We start from the raw sequence: 26,229 nt of genomic DNA, 5'->3' as shown, positions 1-26,229 counted from the left end.
TTACAGATTACATCATATTGCGTTATAAAAATATTAGCCCGATTACCTTTACATAATGGATTGTTTAGTCCAGATCCAAACTTAAAATATGACCCCAAAATGATGGTTAATGTATATTTCTAAAATAAATGTCTATTTCTAAAATAAAGATTATAAGTTTGTTTTGGTGTTGCTGTTCTTACTTTTACAACTTCAGCATCAGATGAAGCAACGAATGAGAGAGAGGCCCTTGTAGATCGAAATAATTTAGAGGGAAAATGTCCAAGCGCTGGAAGACATTTTAACTACTTTATTTTAGTACACGTAGATAGAGCACCCAGAAGCCGTTTTAAAGTTGCAAAATGGACTTGAGGCGTGGTACACTTGTCAATAACTCAGCCGGCATCGCAAAACTAATTGGCGATCATTTTGTAAAATAAAATACAATATGGGATATTTTGATTACTTTTTACATTATTTTGTGAGCTTCCACCACCATTACCACCCTCTCCCAACTCCCGTACCACCTCGTCCAAACTGGCCGTTAAATAGTGAGTGGATCCGCCTCAGGACACGTCTAATTCACTTTAATAAAACACAGTTGTTGCATGTTTGTTTAGTAACTTCACAGCACTGAAACACTTAAGTGTGTTAAGCCACTTTCTCAAACATCTATTTCTGTAATAAATATATATTTGTTTTTCTGAGATGTTATACATACTAACGTTAGGAATCATAAAACTGTTGGAGTCAGCTTTCCGGTTTGAATTAGTCTTCCAGTACAGGTGGTTGAAAGGTGACTTTGTATTTAAAAAAAGGGAGGGGGGAGTCATATAAATTCTGTATTCATAACTAAACATCTTCATCTTGCATTCCACTTTAACACTAAATGTGCAGTGTTTGTAGGCACGCATTAATTTGTCGCTTTGAACAGCTTCAACGCCGTCTATAGTCAGTAAATGCAATAAGTTAAAGTGCACGTTGCAGTTCAATTTAAGGCGCCAGTTTAGTTCACATTGTACGCGTTGCTCGAAGGAGCAATACCTGGAGATTTAAGATTACTAGTTGATTGAATTCATGGTCACGTTATTATCATAACGCCGTTAAACCAAAGCTGATGAATTGTCAAAATGCACGAATACTGTTTTCTGAAATGTATGCGGTTAGAATTTTAGGAAATTGGAGCTAAAATCGGGGTTTATGACGATAAAAGATTAATTTTGCCTGAATTCGGTTTCACGTTACAATGCTACGTGTCATGACTGCAATAATAATAAATCAGAATTGGCAAATTTTGTGCCATCATATATTGACCAAACTATATTTTACATGAATGATTTGCATGACTAATGATTGGCTTTAACTAGTTTAAAACTTGAGTGTACGCAGGACAGCATGTTCTTACTTTCACATCTTTTGATAATGGACACTGTTCCCTATTGTTCCAGAGGCTCTTTGTCTATTATTTTTCCACACGACAGGGCATAGACTCCAAAGGCAGTTAAAGCCATAATAGAGACTGTGTGGGGCCCAACAGACGTCAGCAAAACGTAAATAGCACATCTGCAGGAAATCCCTTGTATAGCCTCTCCCAGAATACAATACACAGTGAGACTCCGCGTTTCTTCTGCCACAGTAAAATGAATTACAACGCAGTTAATTGCTTTATGTAGACACAAGCTATGTATTAAAAAAATACCGGGCGTGTTAATAATACAATGCCCTACGGTCTAATTATCTTTTACCAAAACTAAAGGATAGTAAGAATTTTACGAGTGCATGTTATCCCTTGGGATTCGTTTTTTGTGATACAAAAATCTGGGATCGAAAATGCATACCAGTGTTGGATTAAAGGACATTACTAAAAGACTATTGATACAACTTTTGGAAAAAATCTTTATCATTTTGACTGCATTTGAATCGAACGCTATTATTCTTACATCAGTTGGGCCTGTACATCAAATGAAATCACGAGAATCAATATTAAAACATTGAAATTAAGGGATTGAATTTCGGAACATTTTTAATAAAATGGGATCATTAACTTGAAATTCTCAGTGCACCCAATCTCAGTCTGGCATATTGCGTGTTTGAGTGAACTCAAAACCTTCGCGCCTGTCACAGCAGAGCTTTGAAACCTTATTCAACGTTTACTAACACAGCTTGAGGTTGGCTGCCAGCCTGCCTGCCCTGTGCTCGTGTGTTGTGTGTAAATTGATGAGTCATGATGTTTATGTATACCTGGACACGCCTGTTTTCTTTTTCCCTCCGCACGTTCTATAATGTGAGCAGCTTAGATAAATACATTATTTATTTATTTCCTGACTTTGTATTGTACGTGTTTGTCGCATTCTGTACATTGCACGATCTGATCACACTGCAACACTTTCAGAAAAAGCCATGCTTTGCAAAGGACCAGAAAAAGGAACGAAGAGTAATTGGAGCAACCTTATGGACCGGCTGTTGCAAGCTTAAAATCCAGTATCTCAGAGTCCCTCACTGACGCCCGACATATATTTAAGAACTGCCTTTAATTTACAATTTATTACTAAAAATTGATAAATGCAAATAAAAAAGTGCATCGCTGTATCGTCCCGTGTTTGCAAGTTTTTTTTAGTGTGAATTTTACTGATTTATTGCATAAGAAGTGCCTGATGTGATTTTGATTCCGCCAGCGGGCGTCTTTCTTTTGAACTGACGTCGAGAGCGAAAAGACACGCTGTAGTGATTTAACCTGCGTTAAGGAATTTATTTGAAAATTAAAAAAAGGAAAACAACAAAGCACGAACCGCTGCTTTCCACCCATTATCAAATCTGGCTTTTGTTAACCCGTTCGTGGGAAAGTATTTTTTAAATAGATTGGTGAAGAAGGGCACATAAAGTTAAAAATTCAATCGATTTGATACGCAAGGTTATGTGCATGGTGCATTGATGGTGAGGGACCGCAGGGATTTGGCTTTGCTCCCTCCCCTGTCACTTCTTCCTCGTTGGTTGTCTCCAACCGGCAGAAACTGCTCGCATCCCGCCCCCGCCTCGCCCCTCCCCCTCCCGGGCAGCAAACATTACTGAGCCATGCCGGGGTGGGGATGTTGTCCGCCTCTCAGTAACAGATCCGCCCTTCCAGCACCTTCCTCCTCCCCCAGCGGCAGCACTCCTCGAAATTAAAGCGAGCGGGAAACGAAGCGCGGGACAGGGCAGAGTAGAGCCGGGTTCTCTCCCGGATCCTCCGGCACCGGGCAGACATGGAAGACAGACCCGCCTCCTCCTCGGGCAGCTTTCGGAGATTCGCCGACTGCCTCTTCTGCTGCAGTAGGTTTCCTCAGCCGCCTCTCGCGATTTTGCCTCAGCCGTTGGCTTGGGGACTGGGTCCCGGTGACGGTCCAGCCGTCCAAAGTTGGCTGCTTGTTGTAAAGGGGTAGGGCTGGGCCTGGATGGGGAAGCGGTGAGGAGAGGGAGGGTGGCAGCGTATGGAGGTGTGAGGGTAGGGGTGGGTGAGTGATGGGGTAGGGGTGGGTGAGTGATGGGGTAGGGGTGGGTGAGTGATGGGGTAGGGGTGGGTGAGTGATGGGGTAGGGGTGGGTGAGTGATGGGGTAGGGGTGGGTGAGAGGCCTGGGCTGTGTGGGGGTCGGGGTCAGAGGCCTGGGCTGGGTGGGGGTCGGGGTCAGAGGCCTGGGCTGGGTGGGGGTCGGGGTCAGAGGCCTGGGCTGGGTGGGGGTCGGGGTCAGAGGCCTGGGCTGGGTGGGGGTCGGGGTCAGATGCCTGGGCTGGGTGGGGGTCGGGGTCAGAGGCCTGGGTGGGGGTCAGTGGGTGGGGGTCAGAGGCCTGGGCTGGGTGGGGGTCGGGGTCAGAGGCCTGGGCTGGGTGGGGGTCGGGGTCAGAGGCCTGGGCTGGGTGGGGGTCGGGGTCAGAGGCCTGGGCGGGGTGAGGGTCAGAGGGCTGGGTGGGGGTCGGGGTCAGAGGCCTGGGCTGGGTGGGGGTCAGAGGCCTGGGCTGGGTGGGGGTCAGAGGCCTGGGCTGGGTGGGGGTCGGGGTCAGAGGCCTGGGCTGGGTGGGGGTCAGAGGGCTGGGTGGGGGTCAGAGGCCTGGGCTGGGTGGGGGTCGGGGTCAGAGGCCTGGGCTGGGTGGGGGTCGGGGTCAGAGGCCTGGGCTGGGTGGGGGTCGGGGTCAGAGGCCTGGGCTGGGTGGGGGTCGGGGTCAGAGGCCTGGGCTGGGTGGGGGTCGGGGTCAGATGCCTGGGCTGGGTGGGGGTCGGGGTCAGAGGCCTGGGTGGGGGTCAGTGGGTGGGGGTCAGAGGCCTGGGCTGGGTGGGGGTCGGGGTCAGAGGCCTGGGCTGGGTGGGGGTCGGGGTCAGAGGCCTGGGCTGGGTGGGGGTCGGGGTCAGAGGCCTGGGCGGGGTGAGGGTCAGAGGGCTGGGTGGGGGTCGGGGTCAGAGGCCTGGGCTGGGTGGGGGTCAGAGGCCTGGGCTGGGTGGGGGTCAGAGGCCTGGGCTGGGTGGGGGTCGGGGTCAGAGGCCTGGGCTGGGTGGGGGTCAGAGGCCTGGGCTGGGTGGGGGTCAGAGGCCTGGGCTGGGTGGGGGTCGGGGTCAGAGGCCTGGGCTGGGTGGGGGTCGGGGTCAGAGGCCTGGGCTGGGTGGGGGTCGGGGTCAGAGGCCTGGGCTGGGTGGGGGTCGGGGTCAGAGGCCTGGGTGGGGGTCAGTGGGTGGGGGTCAGTGGGTGGGGGTCAGGGTCAGTGGGTGAAGGTTAGTGGTTGTGGGTGAGGTAGTGGGGGGGGGGTCAGTGGGTTGTGGGTGAAGTTCAGTGGTTGTGGGTGAGGTTCTGGGTGGGGGGTCAGGGGCCTGGGTGGGAGTCAGGGTCGGTGGGTTAAGGTCAGTGGTTGTGGGTGAGGTTCTGGGGCCTGGGTGGGGGTGGGGGTGGGGGTCAGGGGCCTGGGTGGGGGGTCAGTGGGTTGTGGGTGAAGGTCAGTGGTTGTGGGTCAGTGGGTGAGGTTCTGAGTGGGGATCGGGGTCAGGGGACTGGGTGGGGGTCGGGGTCAGTGGGTTAAGGTCAGTGGTTGTAGGTGAGGTTCTGGGGCCTGGGTGGGGGGTCAGTGGTTGTGAGTCAGGGGCCTGGGTGGGGGGTCAGTGGGTTGTGGGTGAAGGTCAGTGGTTGTGGGTCAGTGGGTGAGGGTCAGGGATCTGGGTGCTGGGGGAGGCTGTGATGGGGTGGGTGGGGTGACGAGCTTGGCTTTGTGACGGGGGAGCCGCCCAACACGGAGTTGCGGCGATACCGGGACGGACTCCTGCCCTACTTCCCCCGGGCCGGCCTCAGACTTTCCTTCTGTGTGTTTTTGCTCTATAGGGGGGCCTGGAGCCGGTGTATGCTAACGGTATCCCATTGAGTTTACAGTCATGCCTCGGCAGTTTCCGTCCAGTCGCTACCAATACATTGAGCACGGTAGAACACGTTTGAGATTCCTGCATCGCCGCAGAACGCGGACAGGTGTTAGTAACAGCTTTTATTCTCAATAATATCCAGTAAATAGCACCGCCTTCATATTAACCGAGGGGATTGTGTCGCTGCACCCGGGAAGGGAGGCGGGTGGCTCCAGGTGAGAGGCAGCTGGGGGGTGCCGCGGCCCGAGCGTGTCTCCAGCGGCTCCTCCCTCTCCCACCGCACTGTCATCAGGCAGGAATTGGCGGGCGCGGTCGCGGTCGCCCCGCCGCTCCCCCTGATGGTGGTCTGTTGGGCCCCAGAGAAATGGGGAGAGGTGTTACACACCGACTCTTATGGCCCATTCAATCTTTATGGAACGAAATATAGTGGCGGCAACGATGTAAAATCAGAAATAAATATCGCACAGTACAAGCTCACGGAATTTTTTTTAGCGCTTGTAGACTCGGCTATGTCGTGCCCAAAAGCACCAGGTGTAGCTGAATTCAAAGGGTTTGCTTTATGCATGGGTTGTCATAAATCCTTAATTTACTGAGTTTCATATAAGTGAACTAACGAGAAGTTTTAAAAAAAAGTTTAGAAGTGAAAGCGTTGCCTTTAAAATGAGGAATGGAAATGTCAACATAGTAGTATTTAATACAGAGACCTGAGTTTTTCAGTAGTATAGCTCTCTCTATTTGTTTCCAGTTTTCAGTGTTTCATGTTTTGATGGAGGTCTCTTTTGGAAGGTCTATAGTCCAGAAACTTTGTTTATATCCTGTCAGAGCTCTTCCTATGTGTTTTATATTTGCAATAACTTTGGCAAAAAAAGTCAATAAAATGACTGAGCGGGGAGGGTGAACAGCCAGAGGTCGTTGTCCATATCGGTACCAACGACATAGGCAGAAAGAGGGATGAGGTCTTGCAGGCAAACTATAGGGAGCTAAGAGAGATTAAAAAGCAGGACCTCAAAGGTAGTAATCTCCGGATTACTCCCAGTGCCACGTGCTAGTGAGTACAGGAATAGGAGGATAGAACAGATGAATGCGTGGCTGGAGAGATGGTGCAGGAGGGAGGGCTTTAGATTCCTAAGGCATTGGGACCATTTCTGGGGGAGGTTGGACCTGTACAAGTCGGATGGGTTACACCTCAACAGATTTTGATATTTTCGCGGGGAGTTAGTGCTGTTGGGAGGGTTTAAACTAGCTTGGCAGGGGATGGGCACCAGCATATAGGTTCTTAAGAGTCAGTGTATTGGATAGTACTAGAGAAGGTAGTACTAGAGGTGAAAGTAGTACCATATTAGATAGGAGCAGACTAGTAAAGACTACGAAAAATTCAAAAATGGGTTTAGAATGCATGTACGTAAATGCACAAAGAGTGGTGAATAAGGTTGGTGAGCTACAAGCACAATTAGCCGCGTGGCAATAACGGAAACGTGGCTTAAAAACGGTGAAGACTGGGCACTTAATATTCAAGAGTACAAGGTGTTCAGAAAAGATAGGGAAGGAAAAAAGGGAGGTGGAGTGGCAGTGCTGATTAAGGAAGACATTGTAGTGTTGGAAAGGGAGGATGTTCTTGAGGGGACAAGGACAGAATCCATTTGGTTAGAGTTGAGGAGCAAAAAGGGTATGATCATGTTATTGGGGTTATTCTATAGGCCTCCAAATAGTGAGAGGGAGGTAGAGGAGCAAATCTGCAGGGAAATCGGAGATATGCTAGGGTAAAGGGAAAGGAGGGGGAGGAATATCTGAAATGTGTTCAGGAGAATTTCCTTGACCAATATGTTCTTGGCCCAACTAGGAAGGAGGCATTGCTGGGGAATGAGGTGGGCCAGGTTGACCAAGTGTCTGTGGGAGAACACTTTGGTACGAGTGATCATCATCACATAAGATTTAGATTAGCAATGGAGAGGAGCAAGGAACAATCTAGAGTGGAACTTCTAAACTGGAATAGGGCTAACTTCAATGGGATGCGAAAGGATCTAGCCAGGGTAAAATGGAACCAAAGACTGACAGGAAAAACTGTAATGGAGCAATGGGTGATCTTTAAGGAGGAGATGTTCCAAGTACAGGCTAGGTACATTCCAACAAGAGGGAAGGGTAAGGGAACCAAAGCAAGGGCTCCTTGGATGACGAGGAGATAGAGAAGATGATGAAACAAAAAAAAGAGGGTGTATGATGCATGTCAGGTGAATTCTTCAAGGGAGAACCAGACCAAATATAATAAGTTGAGGGGATGTAAAAATGAAATAAGATTGGCAAAGAGAGAATATGAGAGTAGAATGGCGGTTAACATAAAAGGAACCCAAAAATCTTCTACCGGCGTGTAAACAGTAAGCGGGTAGTAAGAGGCGGGGTGGGGTCTATTAGGGACAAAGAAGGTGATATATGCTTAGAGGCATAGGGCAAGGCTAGAATACTCAGAGTACTTTGTATCAGTGTTTACTAAGGAGGTGGATGCTGACAAAATATCGGTAGAAGTGGAAAAGATAGAAGCAATGGAAGGGGTGAAAATTGATAGACAGGGTGTACTGGAAAGGCTGGGTATGCTTAGAGTGGACAAGTCGCCTGGCCCAGATGGCTTGCATCCCAGGTTGCTAAGGGAATTGGGGGAGGAGATAGCGGAAGGGCTTACCATAATTTTCCAATCTTCCCTAGATGCGGGGGAGGTGCCTGAGGATTGGAAAGTGGCAAATGTGACACCATTGTTCAAGAAAGGGTATAAGGACAATTCTAGTAACTACAGGCTGGTCAGTTTAACATCAGCAGTGGTGGGTAAAGTTTTAGAAACTAATCAAGGAAAAAATTATTGGGCACTTGGAGAGGTTTAAGCTAATTAAGGAGAGCCAACACGGATTTGTAAAAGGCAGATCATGTTTGACTAATCTAAGTGAATTTTTTGATGAAGTAACAGGGAGGATTGCTGAAGGGAATGCAATGGATGTTGTCTACATGGATTTTAGGAAGGCGTTTGACAAAGTACCACATAGAAGGCTGGTTAACAAAATTGAGGCTCATGGAATAGGTGGGTCAGTGGCGGCTTGGATAAGGAATTGGCTTAAGGACAGAAAACAGCGAGTTGTGGTAAATGGCTGTTTTTCAGACTGGAGGATGGGAGACAGTGGTGTTCCCCAAGGGTCAGTGCTGGGGCCACTGCTTTTTGTGATATATAAATGACCTGGATATTGGAATACAGAGTAGAATTTCTAAGTTTGCCGATGACACCAAACTTGGGGATGTGGCAAACAGTGATGATGATACAAATCGACTGCAACAGGACATAGAAAGGCTAGCAGAATGGGCAGACAAGTGGCAGATGGAATTTAATACAGAGAAGTGTGAGGTGATGCATTTTGGCAGAAGGAACAGGGAGAGGCAATATACACTTAATGGCACAGTTTTGAAGAGTGTGCAGGGACAGAGGGACCTGGGAGTTAATGTGCATAGGTCCCTGAAGGTGGCAGGACATATTGAGAGAGTGGTTAGCAAAGCATATGGGATCTTGGGCTTCACAAATTGAGGTATTGATTACAAAAGTAGAGAAGTTATGCCGAACCTTTATAAAGGGCTGGTTAGGCCACAACTGGAGTATTGCATCCAGTTCTGGTTACCACACTCTAGGAAGGATGTGAAGGCCCTTGAGAGGGCGCAGAGGAGATTTACCTGAATGGTTCCGGGGATGGGGGATCTTAGCTACAAGGACAGGTTGGAGAAGCTGGATTTGTTTTCATTAGAGCAAAGGAGGTTGAGAGGTGATTTGATAGAGGTGTACAAGATTATGACGGGTTTGGATAGGCTAGACGGGGAAAGGCTGTTCCCACTAGTTGATGGTACAAGGACTAGGGGACACAGATTTAAGGTTTTGGCAAGAGATACAGGGAAGACGTGAGGAAAAACTTTTTTATGTAGCGATTGGTGAGGACCTGGAATTCGCTGCCGGTGGAAGTGGAGACAATGTTTTCAAGGAGAGACTGGATAGGCACTTGAGGGAAATAAACTTGCAGGGCTACGGGGATAGAGCGGGGGAATGGGACTGACTGGATTGCTCTACAGAGAGCCGGCATGGACTTGATGGGCCAAATGGCCTCTTTCTGTGCCATTATGACTCTATGAAAATATAGACAGTGCTTGGTAGGTTAACAATTACGTCAACATATATTTTAATTTTAACAAAGGTTAAAGATTCTTTGTGCTGATAGCTTTTCTTTGCAGTGGTCGCATAATGCAACAAAGTAGTAACAGGAATGTTAACAAATTCTAAAAGAAGTCCTCATCAACCGGAGAGTAATATTTCTAGCATTTCTATGTTTCAGTGTAGCACTTGTACAAAATTGAGTGGAGCCAGTTCCTCAAGGGTTTTGAACAGTATACGTGGGAATTTCTCTAGTGTTGAAGGCATTGATCCTTTGTTAGGATACGATTTCACAATGTCTATTGGTACCTCATCCAGATGACAACTTCTTGTGAGAACCTAGGCAGTCAGTGTCGGTAGGCTATTGAACTTGTGTGGTGGGGGATTTATGAGGGCTGGCAAACGTACCCAAGCCAGAAAGACTCATCTGGTTGACCTTGAAAGTTTGCTCCAGTTTTATAAATTCTATCTATTGACAACATTCTCATCAGCCCTGAAATTATGCTATAGGATACCAGTGGGCAAATACTACTACAGTAGTTTGAAGTTCCTATTTGCTATTTTTCCAAAGGTTAGTTTGTTTTAAAATAAACAGGTTAACTTTCATTAAAATATTCCATGATGTAAGTTCAAACCAGGGTTTGGGGGAAGGAAAGAGCCAGGAAGAGCAGGCTGTCAATTTTGTAATGATTGTCATGTGCATCATATTGGCAACATTTAATTTCAACACAAATTAAGCTGGTGCCCCAAAGCTGTAGTGTCCGTGTGTTGATAAAGACACCGAAGACAGGAGTTGGTTCATAGGTATTTACGAAGCAAAGTCTGGGGGGGGGGGGGGGGTCTAACGGATATACACAATACACAGGCTTATATAGCCTGAGTGGCAATCACCGGCACCACAGCACACCTGGGGCTCTTAAAGGCACATACACTACAATTCCTCCCCTTTTAGCTAACCAGTACATCATATTTTAAGTAATTATTAATTACATGTTATAAGCAAAATAATATACATTGCTGTAGTTAATTAATTATAAGTCAGTCTCTCAGGAGGCTTCCTGACTCGGTCTGGATAACACCTCGGGTAGTTTCTGGTGGTGTAGTAGGTTCTTCTGGCAAGGCTGATTCGGCTTGAATGCCAGTGTCGGGTTCATCGGGTTCCAGTATCACCGGATCGGAGGTAGATATGGGTATCTCTACTTCATCGTTAGATGTATAGAGTTGCGGTGTAGGTTGTCCCTTTTCGGATGACTTTATGATTTGGTCAGCATGGCGCCTTATTATGCTTTCTCCGATGTCCACGGTATACATCAGTGGTCCTAGTCGTGTGCAGATAGTTCCAGGCTGCCATTTCTCGGTACGGTAGTCCCGGGCCAAAACTTGTTGACCTATCTGGAAGGTTCTAGTTGGCCTTTCATTCATGCCTTGAAACTGCCGGTTCTCCACGTCCCTTCTGATGTTGGGCTTGACCAAATCCAGCCGGCATCTTAGGTTTCTATTGAAGAACATCATGGCGGGAGTTTGGTTGGTAACCATATGTGTTGCATTCCTGTATGCGAATAAGAAGTTATCCACCTTGTGCTGAAGTTTTATGTCTTCATTACCCATGGCCTTTATGGCCTTCTTGAAGGTCTGGACAAACCTTTCAGCCAATCCATTGGTGGCGGGATGGTATGGGGCGGACGTGTAGTGCTTAACCCCATTGTTTTTTAAGAACTTTCTGAATTCTTCGGACACAAATTGCGGTCCATTATCAGAACAGATCTGTTCCGGCAGCCCATTCCTGGCCAATATGGTCCTTAATACTGTGATGTTTTTTTCCGTGGTGGTGGAGGACATCTTTATTACCTCCGGCCACTTGGAGTGTGCATCAACCGCGATTAAGAACATTGAGTCCATAAATGGACCAGCAAAGTCGATGTGTACCCTTTGCCAGGGAGATGAGGGCCACTCCCATGGATGTAGAGGGGCTTGTGGTGGAGCGTTTTGGACCTTCTGGCATCCTAGGCAGCTCTTGGTCATTTCTTCGATGTCTCCATCGATACCTGGCCACCATACAAACGCCCTAGCTAGGTTCTTCATTTTCACTCCACCCAGATGCCCCTCGTGAAGCTCCTTTAGCACTTTATCCTGGAGTTTGGGTGGAATCACCACTCTGGATCCACACATCAAGGTTCCTCGGCACACTGACAGCTGTTCTCTTCTTTGCGAGAATGCTGGCAACAGTGGTTCGCCATGTGCTGGCCATCCCTTCACTGTTAAATCGTAGACCCGTGAAAGAGTCGGGTCATTTCTCGTTTCCCTTTCAATGGCAGAATTTGTTACTGGTAGACATTCCACTATGGTAGAGTGGAACATCTCCATTGGGTCTACTGTAGGTGCCTCTTCTACCGTTGGCAACGGTAGGCGTGATAAACCGTCAGCATTCCCATGCTGTTTTGACCCTTTGTATTCTATGTTGTATTGGTGTGCCCCTAGAAAAAGGGACCACCTCTGTAGCCTTTGTGCTGTCATAATGGGAACACCATTTTTAGGGTTGAATATGGAGATGAGGGGTTGATGGTCAGTCAACAAGGTAAATTTTTGTCCGTGTAGGTAATGGTTGAATTTCTTTACTCCCCATACCAGGCTGAGTGCTTCCCTGTCGATTTGGGCATAGTTACGCTCAGCTGAGTTCAATGAGCGTGACGCAAAAGCTATCGGCCGTTCCAAGCCATCAGGGAATTTATGCGATAATACTGCTCCTATGCCGTAAGGGGATGCATCGCACGCCAGTCTGATTGGCAGTGATGGGTTGTAATGAGCCAAAACTTCTTTGGATGTGATTAAGTCTTTGCATTTATGGAAGGCACTTTTGCAGTCTTCGCTCCATTTCCAAATTACTCCTGTTTGTAGCAGTTCATTAAGAGGGTGTAGAAGAGTTGATAAGTTCGGTAAAAATTTATGATAATTTATTAATCCCAGGAACGACCTTAATTGTGAAACATTTTCAGGTGCTGGGGCTTTTATGACCGCCTCAATTTTTTCAGGTGACTTATGCAACCCTTCCTTATTTATTATGTGGCCACAATATGATATTTGATTTCGGAAAAATTCGCACTTGGGGCGATTTGCTCGTAGGCCCCGTTCTCTCGGCCTAGTGAGCACCTGCTCTAAATTGGCAAGGTGCTCGTTGTCGTTTTCTCCCGTTACAAGGATGTCGTCTAGGTAGCATTGAGTCCCCGGAATCCCTTGGAGGACTTGCTCCATAGCTCTTTGCCAGATAGCTGGAGCGGATGCTACTCCGAAAACCAGCCGATTGTACTGGTACAGACCTTTGTGTGTATTTATCGTGAGATTTTTTAGAGGTCTCTTCAACCTCCATCTGTAGATATGCCTGTGCCAAGTCAATTTTGGTGAAACGTTTCCCTCCGGATAGTGAGGCGAAAATATCTTCTGGATACTGTACCGTGTGAAGGACCGTTTACAGTCACCTTGAAGTCTCCACAGATGTGAATTTTTCTCTGTTCTTCAGATTTATCATTCTTCAATGCTTTCTTCATGACTGGGACGATGGGTGTTGCCCACTCGCTCCAATCTATTTTAGATAATACGCCTGCCTCTTCCAAATTCTCCAGCTCTGCCTCGACTGCTGGACGAATTGCGTATGGCACCGGTCTTGCCTTAAAAAACTTGGGAATTGCTGCATCTTCCACTTTTATTGAGGCGGTGATGCCTTTCAAGGTTCTTAGTTTCTCTTGAAATACTTCCTTGGCGTTGGCCAAGATGTCTTTTAATTGTTCAGGTATGACGTCATCATCATTTTTTTCCTTGCTGGTCACCATCAGTGCCTGAATGGAGTGCCAGTCTAAACGTATTTTTCTGATCCATTCACGTCCCAACAGTGGTGGACCACCATCTTGTAGAACGTATAAATACAACTTCTGTATTTCCTTGCCATTGTATACAACAGGCACCCTTATTTTTCCTTTGGGGTATACTTTCTGCCCCGTATATGTTTTCAAGATAATGGATGTGTCTTTCAAAGGTATATGCGGAAATAGCCGCTCGTAATCCCGTCGATTTATGACGGTCAGAGCTGATCCTGTGTCTAGCTCCATTTTAACTGGGGACCCTGCTATTGTGAGGGTAACCCAAATGGTCTGGTAATCTTCTTTGGCAATTACATTATGTAATTTGAGAGAGCTTAGTCTCTTGTTCCCGGAGTCGCTATCGCTCTTCTTGTCTTCGGAGCTACTGTCCGTCATCATTTGTACCTTTCTGTGCTTTTCCTTATTGATTCTTTTCCCGATAGTGGATTTTTTGTTTTCAGATCGGCACACACGTGGAATGTGTCCCATCTTTCCGCATCGCCTGCATACTTTTTCCTTGAACCAGCAGTCCCTCTGGTCATGGGTGGATCTGCCGCAGCGATAACATCTCTCGAAACCCCGTGTCATTTCATGGGTACCGAAGTCCTGTGGCCTTTACTGTATCTCTGCAGCTCCTATTGCACTGAAAGCCTTGTCCAGTGTTAAATTTTTCTCAGAAGATACCTTTTTTTGTGTTTCTACACTTGGGGGATCGCAGATGAATTTGTCTCGCAGAGAATCTGCCAGTCCTGCCTCGAATTGGCAGTGTAGGGTATCAACAATCTCCTCAAAATTCTTGTCCATCGGTTCGGCTGGAGTGATTAAGTTTCGTAACAGCTTGTATGTCTTTGCGCCCATTAGATCCAGAAGCACTGAAGCTTTTTTTTCCATCTTCTATTCCATTTGCGGTGCAATATACCTCCACTCTCCACATATGTGGTCCAATCCTCTATCTCGTTATCAAAAACATCAATATTGCCAGAATTAGGCATCTTAGAAAAGATATGGCGCTTCCCGCGCTTTTCTTTCTTTTCTGTAGAAAAGATATGGCGCTTCCCGTGCTTTCCCGCCGCTGCTGCTGATGACAACGCTGTTTACTGCAGTTTCCGTTTGTTTTATTTTTTTATTTACTGTTGGAGACTCGTTCCCGCCGGAGTTTCTCTCCAGGTCTGAACGCTGACCTGCTTGCCGTGCCGGCCGTCTCCCGAGTGCTCCCTCCCAGTCCGTTATTGCTTGCCTCCGATTTCGCTGCCTGTCTGAGCTGTTGAGCCAGCCGCTGGAGCCCCAGCCTGACGCCCAGGAAGGATTAGCGCAGTACCTGCCACCAGCTTGGCCAGCTGGTGAAACCACAGCTTCTATCGCTTCCTTGAGGTGCTGCTGAATTGCAGGTAAGTCCGTTTCCACTTCGTCGCCACTGTAGTGTCCGTGTGTTGATAAAGACACTGAAGACAGGAGTTGGTTCATAGGTATTTACTAAGCAAAGTCTGTGGGGGGGGGGGGGGGGTTCTAACGGATATACACAATACACAGGCTTATATAGCCCGAGTGGCAATCACCGGCACCACAGCACACCTGGGGCTCTTAAAGGCACATACACTACAAAAGCTTTTCAACTTTTCAGGGTTATTGATGGCTCTTAAAACGTGCAAAATTTTAGTTTAAATGAATAGAACAATGTTTCATTTGCATTTAAAAGGTGACTGCATGAAAAACTGGCAAACTTTTTACATCCTAAGAGGGAGAAGTGTTATGAGCTAGTTTTTTGTCACAGGAATGCCCTGTTTTGACATGTTTGTGATTGCCTTGCGTATTTGCAAACAAAGGCTGTTTTGTGTGGGAGAATGACTATCTTTTTGTCACAATATTGTACGCATGTTTTTATAAATTTGAATGTATTTGCAAACAAATGGCTATCATACACATTCATGAAGATAATGCGTCTTATGTTCAAGAGTATTATTCAAACTTTTTCTTTGAGGTAGTTTATTTTACAAACCCTTAGCAAGTTTGTTCCATTGCTCTTCAACCCGTCACCTGATTACGTCAAGTTGAGTGATGAATGTGAAGGGTTCCCTTTCATGTGCCACTCAACATTGTGCTGCCTGGGAATTGGTTTAGGCTGCAGGTGTTTAAGAATACATTGCCAAAGTCAGTTTAGCCAGCCTACCCACAAGTACAACTCTGGATTAGGTAGTATGACTGAAACCATAGTTCTCCATTTTTTTTTAATATATAAAAAAACCTGAATTAGTAGGTTGCATGCAGCATTCTGTTTGGAATATAAAATGGTTGTATCACCAACAATGTGAATTAAGGTATGCCTTTTATAAAAAAATAAAAAAAAAGGCAGATTTGCAGTCTTTCATGCTAACACAGTTATACTGCAGTTTCTTCATGGCTTGGCATTGCATCATTGTAAAACTACAGTATGGTTCAGCTAATAATGAGAATGGTCAGCAGTTGGTTTGAAGCCATTTTGAGATGATCCAGGTAGTCCATCAGATGCTTTTACATATTTAACATGGGATGCTGTTACATTTTTAACATCAATAAAAAACTGATGGGACCTGAATGTAATTGGTATCCAAATGGAGCTTTATACCCACTTTTAGTGTGTGTAGATTGCTCTATTTTAGCTGAGTACAGAGTAGTGTGAAGCCAGCAATACAAGTTTGTAATTCTGTTTGGTTTATCGCTACTTTGTGAGAATGTGACTGAGTACCAGTGGCAGCAATTTTAAGGCTCGTCAGACTGCTAGATAAAAAGGAGTTTTAGTTTTTGTCTGATTTGTTTACAGCTTTAAAAAGTCAGCTTGGTCCCTGTTGAGCAAAGGCATTTGGTTAAGTTTTTGTGTGTAACTCTTTCCAGTGCAGTTGGGAATATTTGTGTGTACTGCAAATTTTGGCAAATATGAGAGCTGCTTCATAGCTTTGCTGATCAGAATCTGTGACTAAGCGGCAGTGGTTGAATAAGGGTCACTGCAGCCTTCTAGCTGTTGTTACAATATAACCTACACAACACAAGTTTTATAATTTTAGTTGCATTTTGTGAAGAGTTTTTGGAGATTGCTGTGTGAAATAACCCAATTTGTGAGTGCAGGAATTAAACCATGATTCAATTCCAGGATTTCTGGAGAAGTTTTAGGGTGCATTTACATTACATCTGTTGTTGGTGCCCAATGGTTTTGCTGCAGTTGTGTAAATGCAGTGTGGATGTGGAGCCTCATTTGATTTCCCTTGTCCGGACAAAAACACCCGGTTACAGTACCAAAACTTGGCACTAGTGCAAAGCTAAATACGCTTTGCATTAATGCTAAACTCAGAGTGTAAATGCACACTTCTTGGTTTCAATGATTCTGCCTAATTCAAAACCAAGAACCTGAGTGTTTCAGTATAATAGCAAAACCCTGGTTAATTTCCTAGAAATTGACATTCTGGCAGTTATAGTCGATACAAAGTTTAATGAGAGTTAAATAACTACTATACACTAGGATAACATTTTCCTTTCCTCCTCCAAAGGTGTTGACCCATAATGTAGAATGGTTCGATGGCCAGTCTGCCCCTCAGTATCTTGACTAAATGCTCATACTTCGTATTTGAGCCTTGGTAGTGAGTATTGGCAGCCAATTAATTTTAGAGATATCACAACTGAGCCCCCTGCTGTCCTGCCCAAACTGCACAAGTGCACTTTCCAGCAGAGGTCACTAGATAGTAATCAGGAACAGAAGTTGTGGGCAATTTTTTCCTCCCGAGCCTGAAAACATTGGCCCGTAATTTCCGATAGGAGGCTCCCTGCGTGCGGATGCCTCCTGTCGGAAAAAAATCTACGCACTTACCCGAGGGCTCCCGAGGTCCGGACACTTCCGCTTCTGGGCCTCGCCACAGTCGAAATGCGTAGGGCCCACAAGGGCACATACGGTTCGCAAACATCCCTGCGATCACTGGGGCCAGGCCAGCCAATGAAAGAAGGGAATCTCCTTTCATACTTTTGACAGATAGCCCTGTCAAAAGTATGAATGGAGATTACCCCAAAAAGACACTAAAACATTAAATAAATTTTAAAAAACCATCATGTTTTTAAAATGAGATAAAATGACATTAAATTAAATATTTTAAACAAATTGAGAAAGATTTAAAGTTTTTTACGGGGCTAAAAATAATCTTCCCTTTTTTAAAAGTATTTTAAATTATAAATAAGTGGGAATTAAAAAAAAATTTTTTTTAAACTCGTATGCTGGTAAAAGCAGGCCTTACGCAGGCTTTTACCAGGCGTAAGATTTCTAAGGGTTTTCAGCGGGCGGAGGTTCTGCAGAAAGCGGAACCCGGGCCCCCCCGTAGAGGCTCTTCTCCAGGGCAGGCGTCCGATCTGTCGAGCATTCTTGACAGATCGGAAGTGCCGGTTTTAGCGCATGAGCTTCACATGCCTGAAACCGGCATTTCCGATGTCCCTACGGGTGTGTACACAGCGCGTACTCACCCGTAGGCATCGGAAAATACGGGCCATTGAAATGAATTGACGTATCCTCTATGATTAGCCGGGTTTAAGTAGCTTAGCGATTTAATGTGGCATGTTCCTAGTGTGGGTATGGTACCACACCACATTTTTCATTCACCCATTGATCTTTCAGGGCAACTCTTGATGAAGTTTGTACAGCTGAAAGTGCTGAACTACAAAATAGTTCCTGATTAACCCTCCCGACCACTTGGTTTTATGTCTAGATTTATGTCACGATTAGTATGACATCACCTTTGAGAAATGCAGTAGAATTTTTGCTCTGAAATATTGGTGTTCCAAAAACGACTGTTTTCTATGTATCCTGTTGCATTGAATTGTTTTGTGCCGATTGATTTTGGATGGGTGTGATTAGGGGGGGCATACAACTGGAGTCCGAGCAAGTAACTGGTGAATGATTAGAGGACCACACTTTTCCTTGATTCACTTGGCCAAACATGTTCTTTTCCCAATGTGAAATGCCCTTGATCTTGTAGTTAATGCAAAACTACCACATTTGTGATAAATATGATTATTTTAATGGTGGTTGTACTAGGTGGCAGTGTAGCTCATCAAAGGTGAATGGAGGATTGGTTGATCAAACATTGGTTTGGCATGCTGACCAAGGGGACCATCACATCCAAGGCTGATTATATCCTCTTCCCTTCTTCCCACCTCCAACAACAACTTGTATTTATATAGCGCCTTTATTGTAGTAAAACGTCCCAAGGTGCTTCACAGGAGTGTTGCAAGATAAAAATTTGACACCGAGCCACATAAGGAGAAATTAGGGCAGGTGACCAAAAGCTTGGTCAAAGAGGTAGGTTTTAAGGAGCGTCTTAAAGGTGGAAAGAGAGGTAGCGAGGTGGAGAGGTTTAGGCAGGGAATTCCAGAGTTTAGGGCCATGGCAACTGGAGGCACGGCCACCAATGGTTGAGTGATTATAATCGGGGATGCTCAAGAGGGCAGAATTAGAGGAGCGCAGATATCTCGGGCGGGGGGGGGGGGGGTTGTGGGAACAGACGAACAGGAGTAGGCCATTGAGCCCCTCAAGCCTGTTCCGTCATTCAGTGAAATCGTGGCTGATCTGCGACCTAACTCCATGTACCCGCATTTGGCTCGTATCCCTTAATACCTTTTATTTAACAAACAGCTATCAATCTCCGATTTAAAATTAACAATTGATCGAGCATCATTTGCCGTTTGCGGAAGAGTGTTCCAAACTTGTACCACCCTTTGTGTGTGGATTTCCTGATTTTGCTCCTGAACGGTCTGGCTCTAATTTTTAGATTATGCTCTCAGTCCTAGAATCCCCAACCAATGGAAATAGTTTTTCTGTATCTACCCTATCTGTTCCTCTTAATATCTTGACAACCTCGATCAGATCACCCCTTAACCTTCTAAATTCTAAGGAATACAACACACATTTGTGTAATCTCTCCTCGTAACTTAACTCTTGAAGTCCGGGTATAATTCTGGTAAACCTACGCTGCACTCCCTCCAAGGCCAATATATCCTTCCTAAGTTGTGGTGCCCAGAACTGCTCACAGTACTCCAGGTGTGGTCTAACCAGGGTTTTATATAGCTGCAGCATAACTTCGACCCCCTTGTATTCTAGTCTTCTAGATATAAAGGCCAGCATTCTATTAGCCTTTTTGATTATTTTCTGTATCTGTTCGTGACATTTTAATGATTTATGTACCTGAACCCCCCCCCCAAGTCTCTGGACCTCCACTGTTTTTAGCTTTTCATCATTTAGAAAGTACCCCGTTCTATCCTTTTTAGGTCCAAGTGGATGACCTCGCAGTTGCCTACATTGAAATAAGATGTAACTTGTCATGCCAATAAAGCGAATTGAATTGAATTGAAATCCATTTGCTACAGTTTTGCCCATTCACTTAATCTGTCGATATCCCTTTGCAATTTTATGTTTTCATCTACACTGCCTATCTTTGTGTCATTGGCAAATTTGGATATATGAATTTCTATGCCATCATCTAAGTCCGGGTGCTCCGATTTCCTCCCACAGTACAAAGATGTGCAGGTTAGGTTGATTTGGCTATGATAAATTGACCCTTAGTGTTAGGGGATTAAATACGTGGGGTTATGGGGATAGGGTGGGATATGTGTCGGCGCAGGCTCGATGGGCCGAAATGGCCTCTATCTGCACTGTAGATTCTGTGATTCTGTGAATAGTTTAGGCCCCAACACAGATCCCTGCGGGACACCACTAGTCACCTCCTGCCAATTTGAGTACTTACCCATTATCCCTACTGCCTGTCTCCTGCTGCTCAGCCAATTTCTTAACCAGGTCAATAACTTGCCCTCAATTCTGTGGGCTTCTACCTTAGTTAACAGTCTCATGTGGGACTTTATCAAATGCCTTCTGGAAGTCCATATAAACAACATCCATAGACATTCCCTGTCCACTACTTATAATAATAATAATAATAATAATAATAATAATAATAATTCAACTTTATTGTCATTGTACAATGCACAAGTACATGAACAACGAAATGTGATCTTGCAAGCTCCCATGAGTCCAGTACAAATAACAGCACCGTCAGGCATGACCTACCTTTCACAAATCCATGCTCGCTCTCTCTGATCAACTGAAAATTTTCAAGGTGTTCAGTCACCCTATCCTTAATTATAGACTCTAGCAATTTCCTGACAACAGATGTTAGACTAACTGGTCTATAATTCCCTGGTTTCCCTCTCTTGCCATTCTTAAATAGCAGAGTGACATGCACAATGGGGCTGGAGGAGATTTGAGATAGGGACAGGCGAGGCCATGGAGGGATTTGAATACAAGGATGAGAATTTTGAAATCGGCGTTGCTTAACCGGGAGCCAATGTAGGTCAGCGAGCACAGGGGTGATGGGTGAACGGGACTTGGTGCGAGTTAGGACACGGGCAGCCGAGTTTTGGATGACCTCACGTTTATGTAGGGTAGAATGTGGGAGGCCAGCCAGGAGTGCGTTCGATTAGTCAAGTCTAGAGGTAACAAAGGCATGGATGACAGTTTCAGCAGCAGAAGAGCTGAGGCGGGGCAGAGACGGGTGATGTTATGGAGGTGGAAATAAGTGGTCTTGATTATGCCATTGATGTGTAGTGGGAAGCTCATTTCAGGGTAAAATATAACACCAAGGTTGCAAAAAGTGTGGTTCAGCCTCAGACAGATGTTAGGGAGAGGGATGGAGATGTGGCTAGGGAGCGGAGTTTCTGGCGGGGAACAAAGACAATGGCTTCGGTCTCCCCAATATTTAATCGGAGAAAGTTTCTGTCAACCAGCACTGGATGTTGGACAAGCAGTCTGACGATTGGAGACCGTGGTGGGGGTTGAGAGAAGTGGTGGCAAGGTAGAGCTGGATGTCGTCAACGTACATGTGGAAACTGATGCTGTGTTTTCAGATGATGTCGCCAAGGGGCAGCATATAGATGAGAAATGGGAGGGGACCAAGCATAGATCCTTGGGGGATACCAGAGGTAACGATGTGGGAGCGGGAAGAGAAGCCATTGCAGGTGATTCTCTGGCTACGATTAGATAGATAAGAATGGGATCAGGTGAGTGCAGTCCCACCCAGCTGGATGACGGTGAAGAGGCGTTGGACGAGGATGGAGTGGTCAACCGTGTCAAAGGTCGAGAAGGGATAGCTTACCTTTGTCGCAGTCACAAAAAATGTAATTTGTGACTGAGAGCCATTTCAGTACTGTGGCAGGGGCAGAAACCTGATTGGAGGGATTCAAACATGGAGTTCTGGGAAAGATGGGCATGGTTTTGGGAGGCAACAACACATTCAAGGACTTTGGAGAAGAAAGGGAGGTTGGAGATTGGGCGGTAGTTTGCAAGGACGGAAGGGTCAAGGGTGGAGGGGTCAAGGGTATATTTTAGGAGAGGGGTGATGATGGCAGATTTGAGGGAGAGGGGGACAGTACCTGAGGAGAGAGAACCGTTAACAATGTCAGCTAACATGGGAGCCAGAAAAGGAAGTTGGGTGGCCAGCAGATTCGGAATAGGGTCGAGAGAGCAGGAAGTGGGTCTCATGAACAAGATGAGCGTGGAGAGGTCATGCGGGGAGATCGGAGAGAAACTGGAGAAAGATGCGAGTTCAGGGCTAGGGCAGGGGGGAACCTTAGAGGAAGTTTGGCCCGGTGGTTTAGGGGAATGAAGGGAAGTGACAGTGGCAGCTGATCGGATGCTTTCAACCTTAGAGACAAAGAAGTCCACGAGCTCTATGTTGGAAGTGAGGTTGGAGGAGATGGGGAGAGGGGTTTAAGAAGACGATTAGCAGTAGAGAATAGAAGCCGGGGGGTTATCTTTGCATTCCAAAATGATTGACACACCAGAAATTACAGCAGGTACCATAGGATTACGTTCAGGGGAAGGGAACCTGACCAATTTCCTCCTCTCGAACCCAAGGTACTGAGTTTAATTGTAGTGCTGAGATCAGCTAACTGAGCACAGAGTGGGGACCTTCTTGGTTTGTTTGGCCCATCTCTTCATTGGCTAAACTTGTTGAGCTGTTGTGGGAAGCTTCTTTGATAATTTTTCAAAACATATTTTGTGGTAGGGTAACAATATAATATATGTCTGTTATCCAACCAACAAAATCTTACAAAGAAGGGTTTGTGCTGTTCACATAAATATTTCTTAGTTGTGGTTTTTTGGCTGTTAATCAATCTATAATACTCAAATGTGCAGTGAATGAGGTCAGGATCATTAACCACACAGTTTCAACATAATAGTACATTGCACTGTCTATTGATATTCATTATGATACCCACCAGTAGTAAAGGAAATGAGGTAAGATGCCATAAACCATCTCCAGAAACGGTACAACATATATGCTACTATATGAGCATTAACGTGATTTTTTTTTTTGAGATTTCAATTTGTGTTCAAATGTACACTCCCTGAATTTCTAGCAGTAGGAATTTCCGTTGTCTCAGCTCTACATAGTTAACCCAATCTAGAATGGATGTAAAATCTCATGTGTAAACATAGAAACACAGAAGATAGGAGCAGGAGTAGGTCATTCGGCTGCTCGAGCCTGCTCCGCCATTCAATGAGATCATGGCTGATCATCCAAATTCAGTACCCTGTACCTGCTTTCTCCCCATATCCCTTGATCCCTTTAGCCTTAAGAAATATATCTAACTCCTTCTTGAATATATTTAATGAATTGGCCTCAACTGCCTTTTGTGGCAGAGAATTCCACAGGTTCACCACTCTCTGGGTGAAGAAATTCCTCCTCATTTCTGTCATAAATGGCCTACCCCTTATCCTTAGACTGTGACCCCTGGTTCTGGACTCCCCTGCCATCGGGAACATCCTTCCTGCATCTAGTCTGTCCAGTCCTGTCAGAATTTTATAAGTTTCAATGAGATCCCCGCTCATTCTTCTAAACTCTAGCGAGTATAAGCCCAATTGACCCAATCTCTCCTCATACGTCATTCCTGCCATCCCAGGTATCAGCCTGGTGAATCTTTGCTGCACTCCCTCCATGGCAAGAACATCCTTCCTCAGATAAGGTGACCAAAACTGCACCACAATACTCAAGGTGTGGTCTCACCAAGGCCCTGTACAACTGCAGCAAGACATCCTTGCTCCTGTACTTGAATCCTCTCACTATGAAGGCCAACATACCTTTTGTCTTCTTAACCATCTGCTGCACCTGCATGCTTACCTTCAGCGACTGGTGCACAAGGACACCCAGGTCTCGTTGCACTTCCCCTTCTCCCAATCTATTGCCGTTCAGATAATAATCTGCCTTCCTGGTTTTACCACCAAAGTGGATAACCTTGCATTTATCCACATTATACTGCATCTGCCCAATCACCCAACCTGTCCAAATCATACTGGAGTTTCTCGGCATCCTCCTCACAGCACACACGCCCACCTACCTTTGTGTTATCTGCAAACTTGGAGATATTACATCTAGTTCCCTCGTCTAGATGATTAATATATATTGTGACTAGCTGGGGTCCTAGCACCGATCCCTGCGGTATCCCACTAGTCACTGCCTGCCACTCTGAGAAAGACCCGTATATTCCAACTCCTTGCTTCCTGTCTGCCAACCAGTTCTCTATCCAAGTCAGTACCTTACCCCCCAATCCCATGTGCTTTAACTTTACACGCTAATCTCTTATGCGGGACCTTATCGAAAGCCTTCTGAAAGTCCAAATATACCACATCCACTGGTTCTCCCTTATCTATTCTACCAGTTACATCCTCTCAAAATTCCAGTAGATTAGTCGAGCACGATTTACCTTTTGTAAATCCATGTTGACTTTGTCCGATCTGGTCACTGTTTTCCAAGTGCTCTGCTATTACATCTTTTATGATGGACTCTAGCATTTTCCCCACTACCGATGTCAGGCTTACCGGTCTATAATTCCCCGTTTTCTCTCTACCACCTTTTTGAAATACAGGAAACTTTATGCTATCCAGCACCCATGGGACCGAGCTACTGCCGTTTTTTTAAAAGCTCCGGATAGACCAACGTCAATGTTATCAGATAGGAGCTTTTCATCGCAGTATCTGACCACAAACACTGTTGCTCAGCAACAGCTTGTAAACACTCGGCCCAGTAGCTTGGAAGCGTCTCTGAAGCTGTTGCTAAGCGACAAAGACGCTTTCCAGAGCCTGCCTGTGAAAAGAATGCTAGGAGAAAAAAAAACACCTAACCAAAACGGCTGCTGATTTCTGCCGTTAGATCAAAGTTGCCGGACATTCAACTTCCGGATAGCACAAAGTTTCCTGTAGTGGAGTAACATTAGCTACCCTCCAATCCATGGGTACTGTTCCAGAGTCTATCGAATTTTGGAAGATGACCAGCAATGCATCTACTATTTCTAGGGCCACTTCCTTAAGTACCCTAGGATGTAGATTATCAGGCCCTGGGGATTTATCGGCCTTCAATCCCGTCAATTTCCCTAACACCATTTCCCTACAAATACTGATTTAATTCAGTTCCTCCCTCTCATTAGACTCTATGTTCCCTGACATCTCTGGGAGGTTATTTGTGTCCTCCTTTGTGAAGACAGAACCAAAGTATGTATTTAATTGGTCTGCCATTTCTTTGTTCCCCATTATAAATTCCCCTGATTCTGACTGCAAGGGACCTACGCTTGACTTCACCAATCTTTTTCTCTTCACATATCTATAGATTGTCATTGTGGCTGGATTTCTAGAATGTTTAATTTCTACATTTCATGGTTTGCCGAACTAAGTGCTCCAAACTGCAGATGTTAGCTTGGTGATCAATATGTTGTTCATCCATACATTGAACTGTGACACAACACCTTTAAATGGTAAAATGTAGATTGTTTAACTTTTACAGTCTAAATATTTCACATTTTGCTTATCAAAAAATAATTTTTGTTTGTTTTGAGAACCAAGATACCAAGCTTTAATATATTAAAAATAGTACATCTGGAGCAGACTGTTCTCGCACTCTGGACTTTGTACAAAATGTTGGGTGCTTTTGACCTGCAGCCTAAAACCGATGTATGCACCAAAGTTCCCAGACCAAGCAATTAAATGCCAAACAACCTGAGCCTGTTGTTTGTTAATAATTTAACTTGTGAAATTAAGGGAAGATGGAATTACTTTATCAGACTAGTACATTACATGGTATATTCCACTTGTAAAATAGTGCATTATCTAACTTTTTTTTAAAATTCATTGATGGGATGTGGGCGTTGCTGGCTAGGCCTGCAGTTAGTGCTCATCCCTAATTGCCCTTGAGAAGATAGTGGTGAGCCGCCGCCTTGAACCGCTGCAGTCCATATGGTGTAGGTTCACCCACAATGCTGTTAGGAAGGGAGTTCCAGGATTTTGGCCCAGCGACAGTGAAGGATCGGCGATACAGGTCCAAGTCAGGATGGTGTGTGGCTTGGAGGGGAACTTGTAGGTGGTGATGTTCCCATGCGTCTGCTGCCCTTGTCCTTCTAAGTGGTAGAGGCCGCGGGTTTGGAAGGTGCTGTTGAAGGAGCTTTGGCGAGTTGCTGCAGTGCATCTTGTAGATGGTACACACTGCAGCCACAGTGCGCCGGTGGTGGAGGGAGTGAATGTTGAAGGTGGTGGATGGAGTGCCAATCAAGCGGGCTGCTTTATTCTGAATGGTGTCGAGCTTCTTGTCTTTGTGATGCCACGGGAGATGCACCAGCATTATCGTAATGCATGAATGCACTTCCTGTCTATCACATTTCAGGGGTCTGTCACACATGGCCTAATGCAAAATTTTGTTTCACTTCAAGTATAAAGAAGCAATTTGCAATGTACAGAAAAAGAAACTCTCCAGGAACAGGAAATGTCAGAGCTGTGCTTGTCTGCATGCCCTCAAGTGACCTTCCC

General features: G+C 45.6%; 1 protein-coding gene across 2 annotated transcripts in view; it reads left to right on the top strand.

Annotated features, from left to right (window-relative positions):
- The first annotated feature begins 3,036 nt into the window (after positions 1-3,036).
- The window catches only part of pde10a (phosphodiesterase 10A), an 899,745-nt gene continuing 876,552 nt past the window's right edge, over positions 3,037-26,229 (top strand). For both annotated transcript variants that reach the window (XM_085981463.1, XM_085981462.1), the window contains exon 1: positions 3,037-3,288. In XM_085981463.1, coding sequence (XP_085837589.1) covers positions 3,222-3,288 — 67 coding nt within the window. In that variant the 5' untranslated portion in view covers positions 3,037-3,221. The remainder of the gene's footprint in view (positions 3,289-26,229) is intronic.

Source organism: Somniosus microcephalus, chromosome 3 (assembly GCF_052327205.1).
Source record: "Somniosus microcephalus isolate GS21.2 chromosome 3, FLI_Smic_1.0, whole genome shotgun sequence".
Taxonomy (NCBI): Eukaryota; Metazoa; Chordata; class Chondrichthyes; order Squaliformes; family Somniosidae; genus Somniosus; species Somniosus microcephalus.
This window is presented reverse-complemented; position numbering and strand designations above follow the sequence as displayed.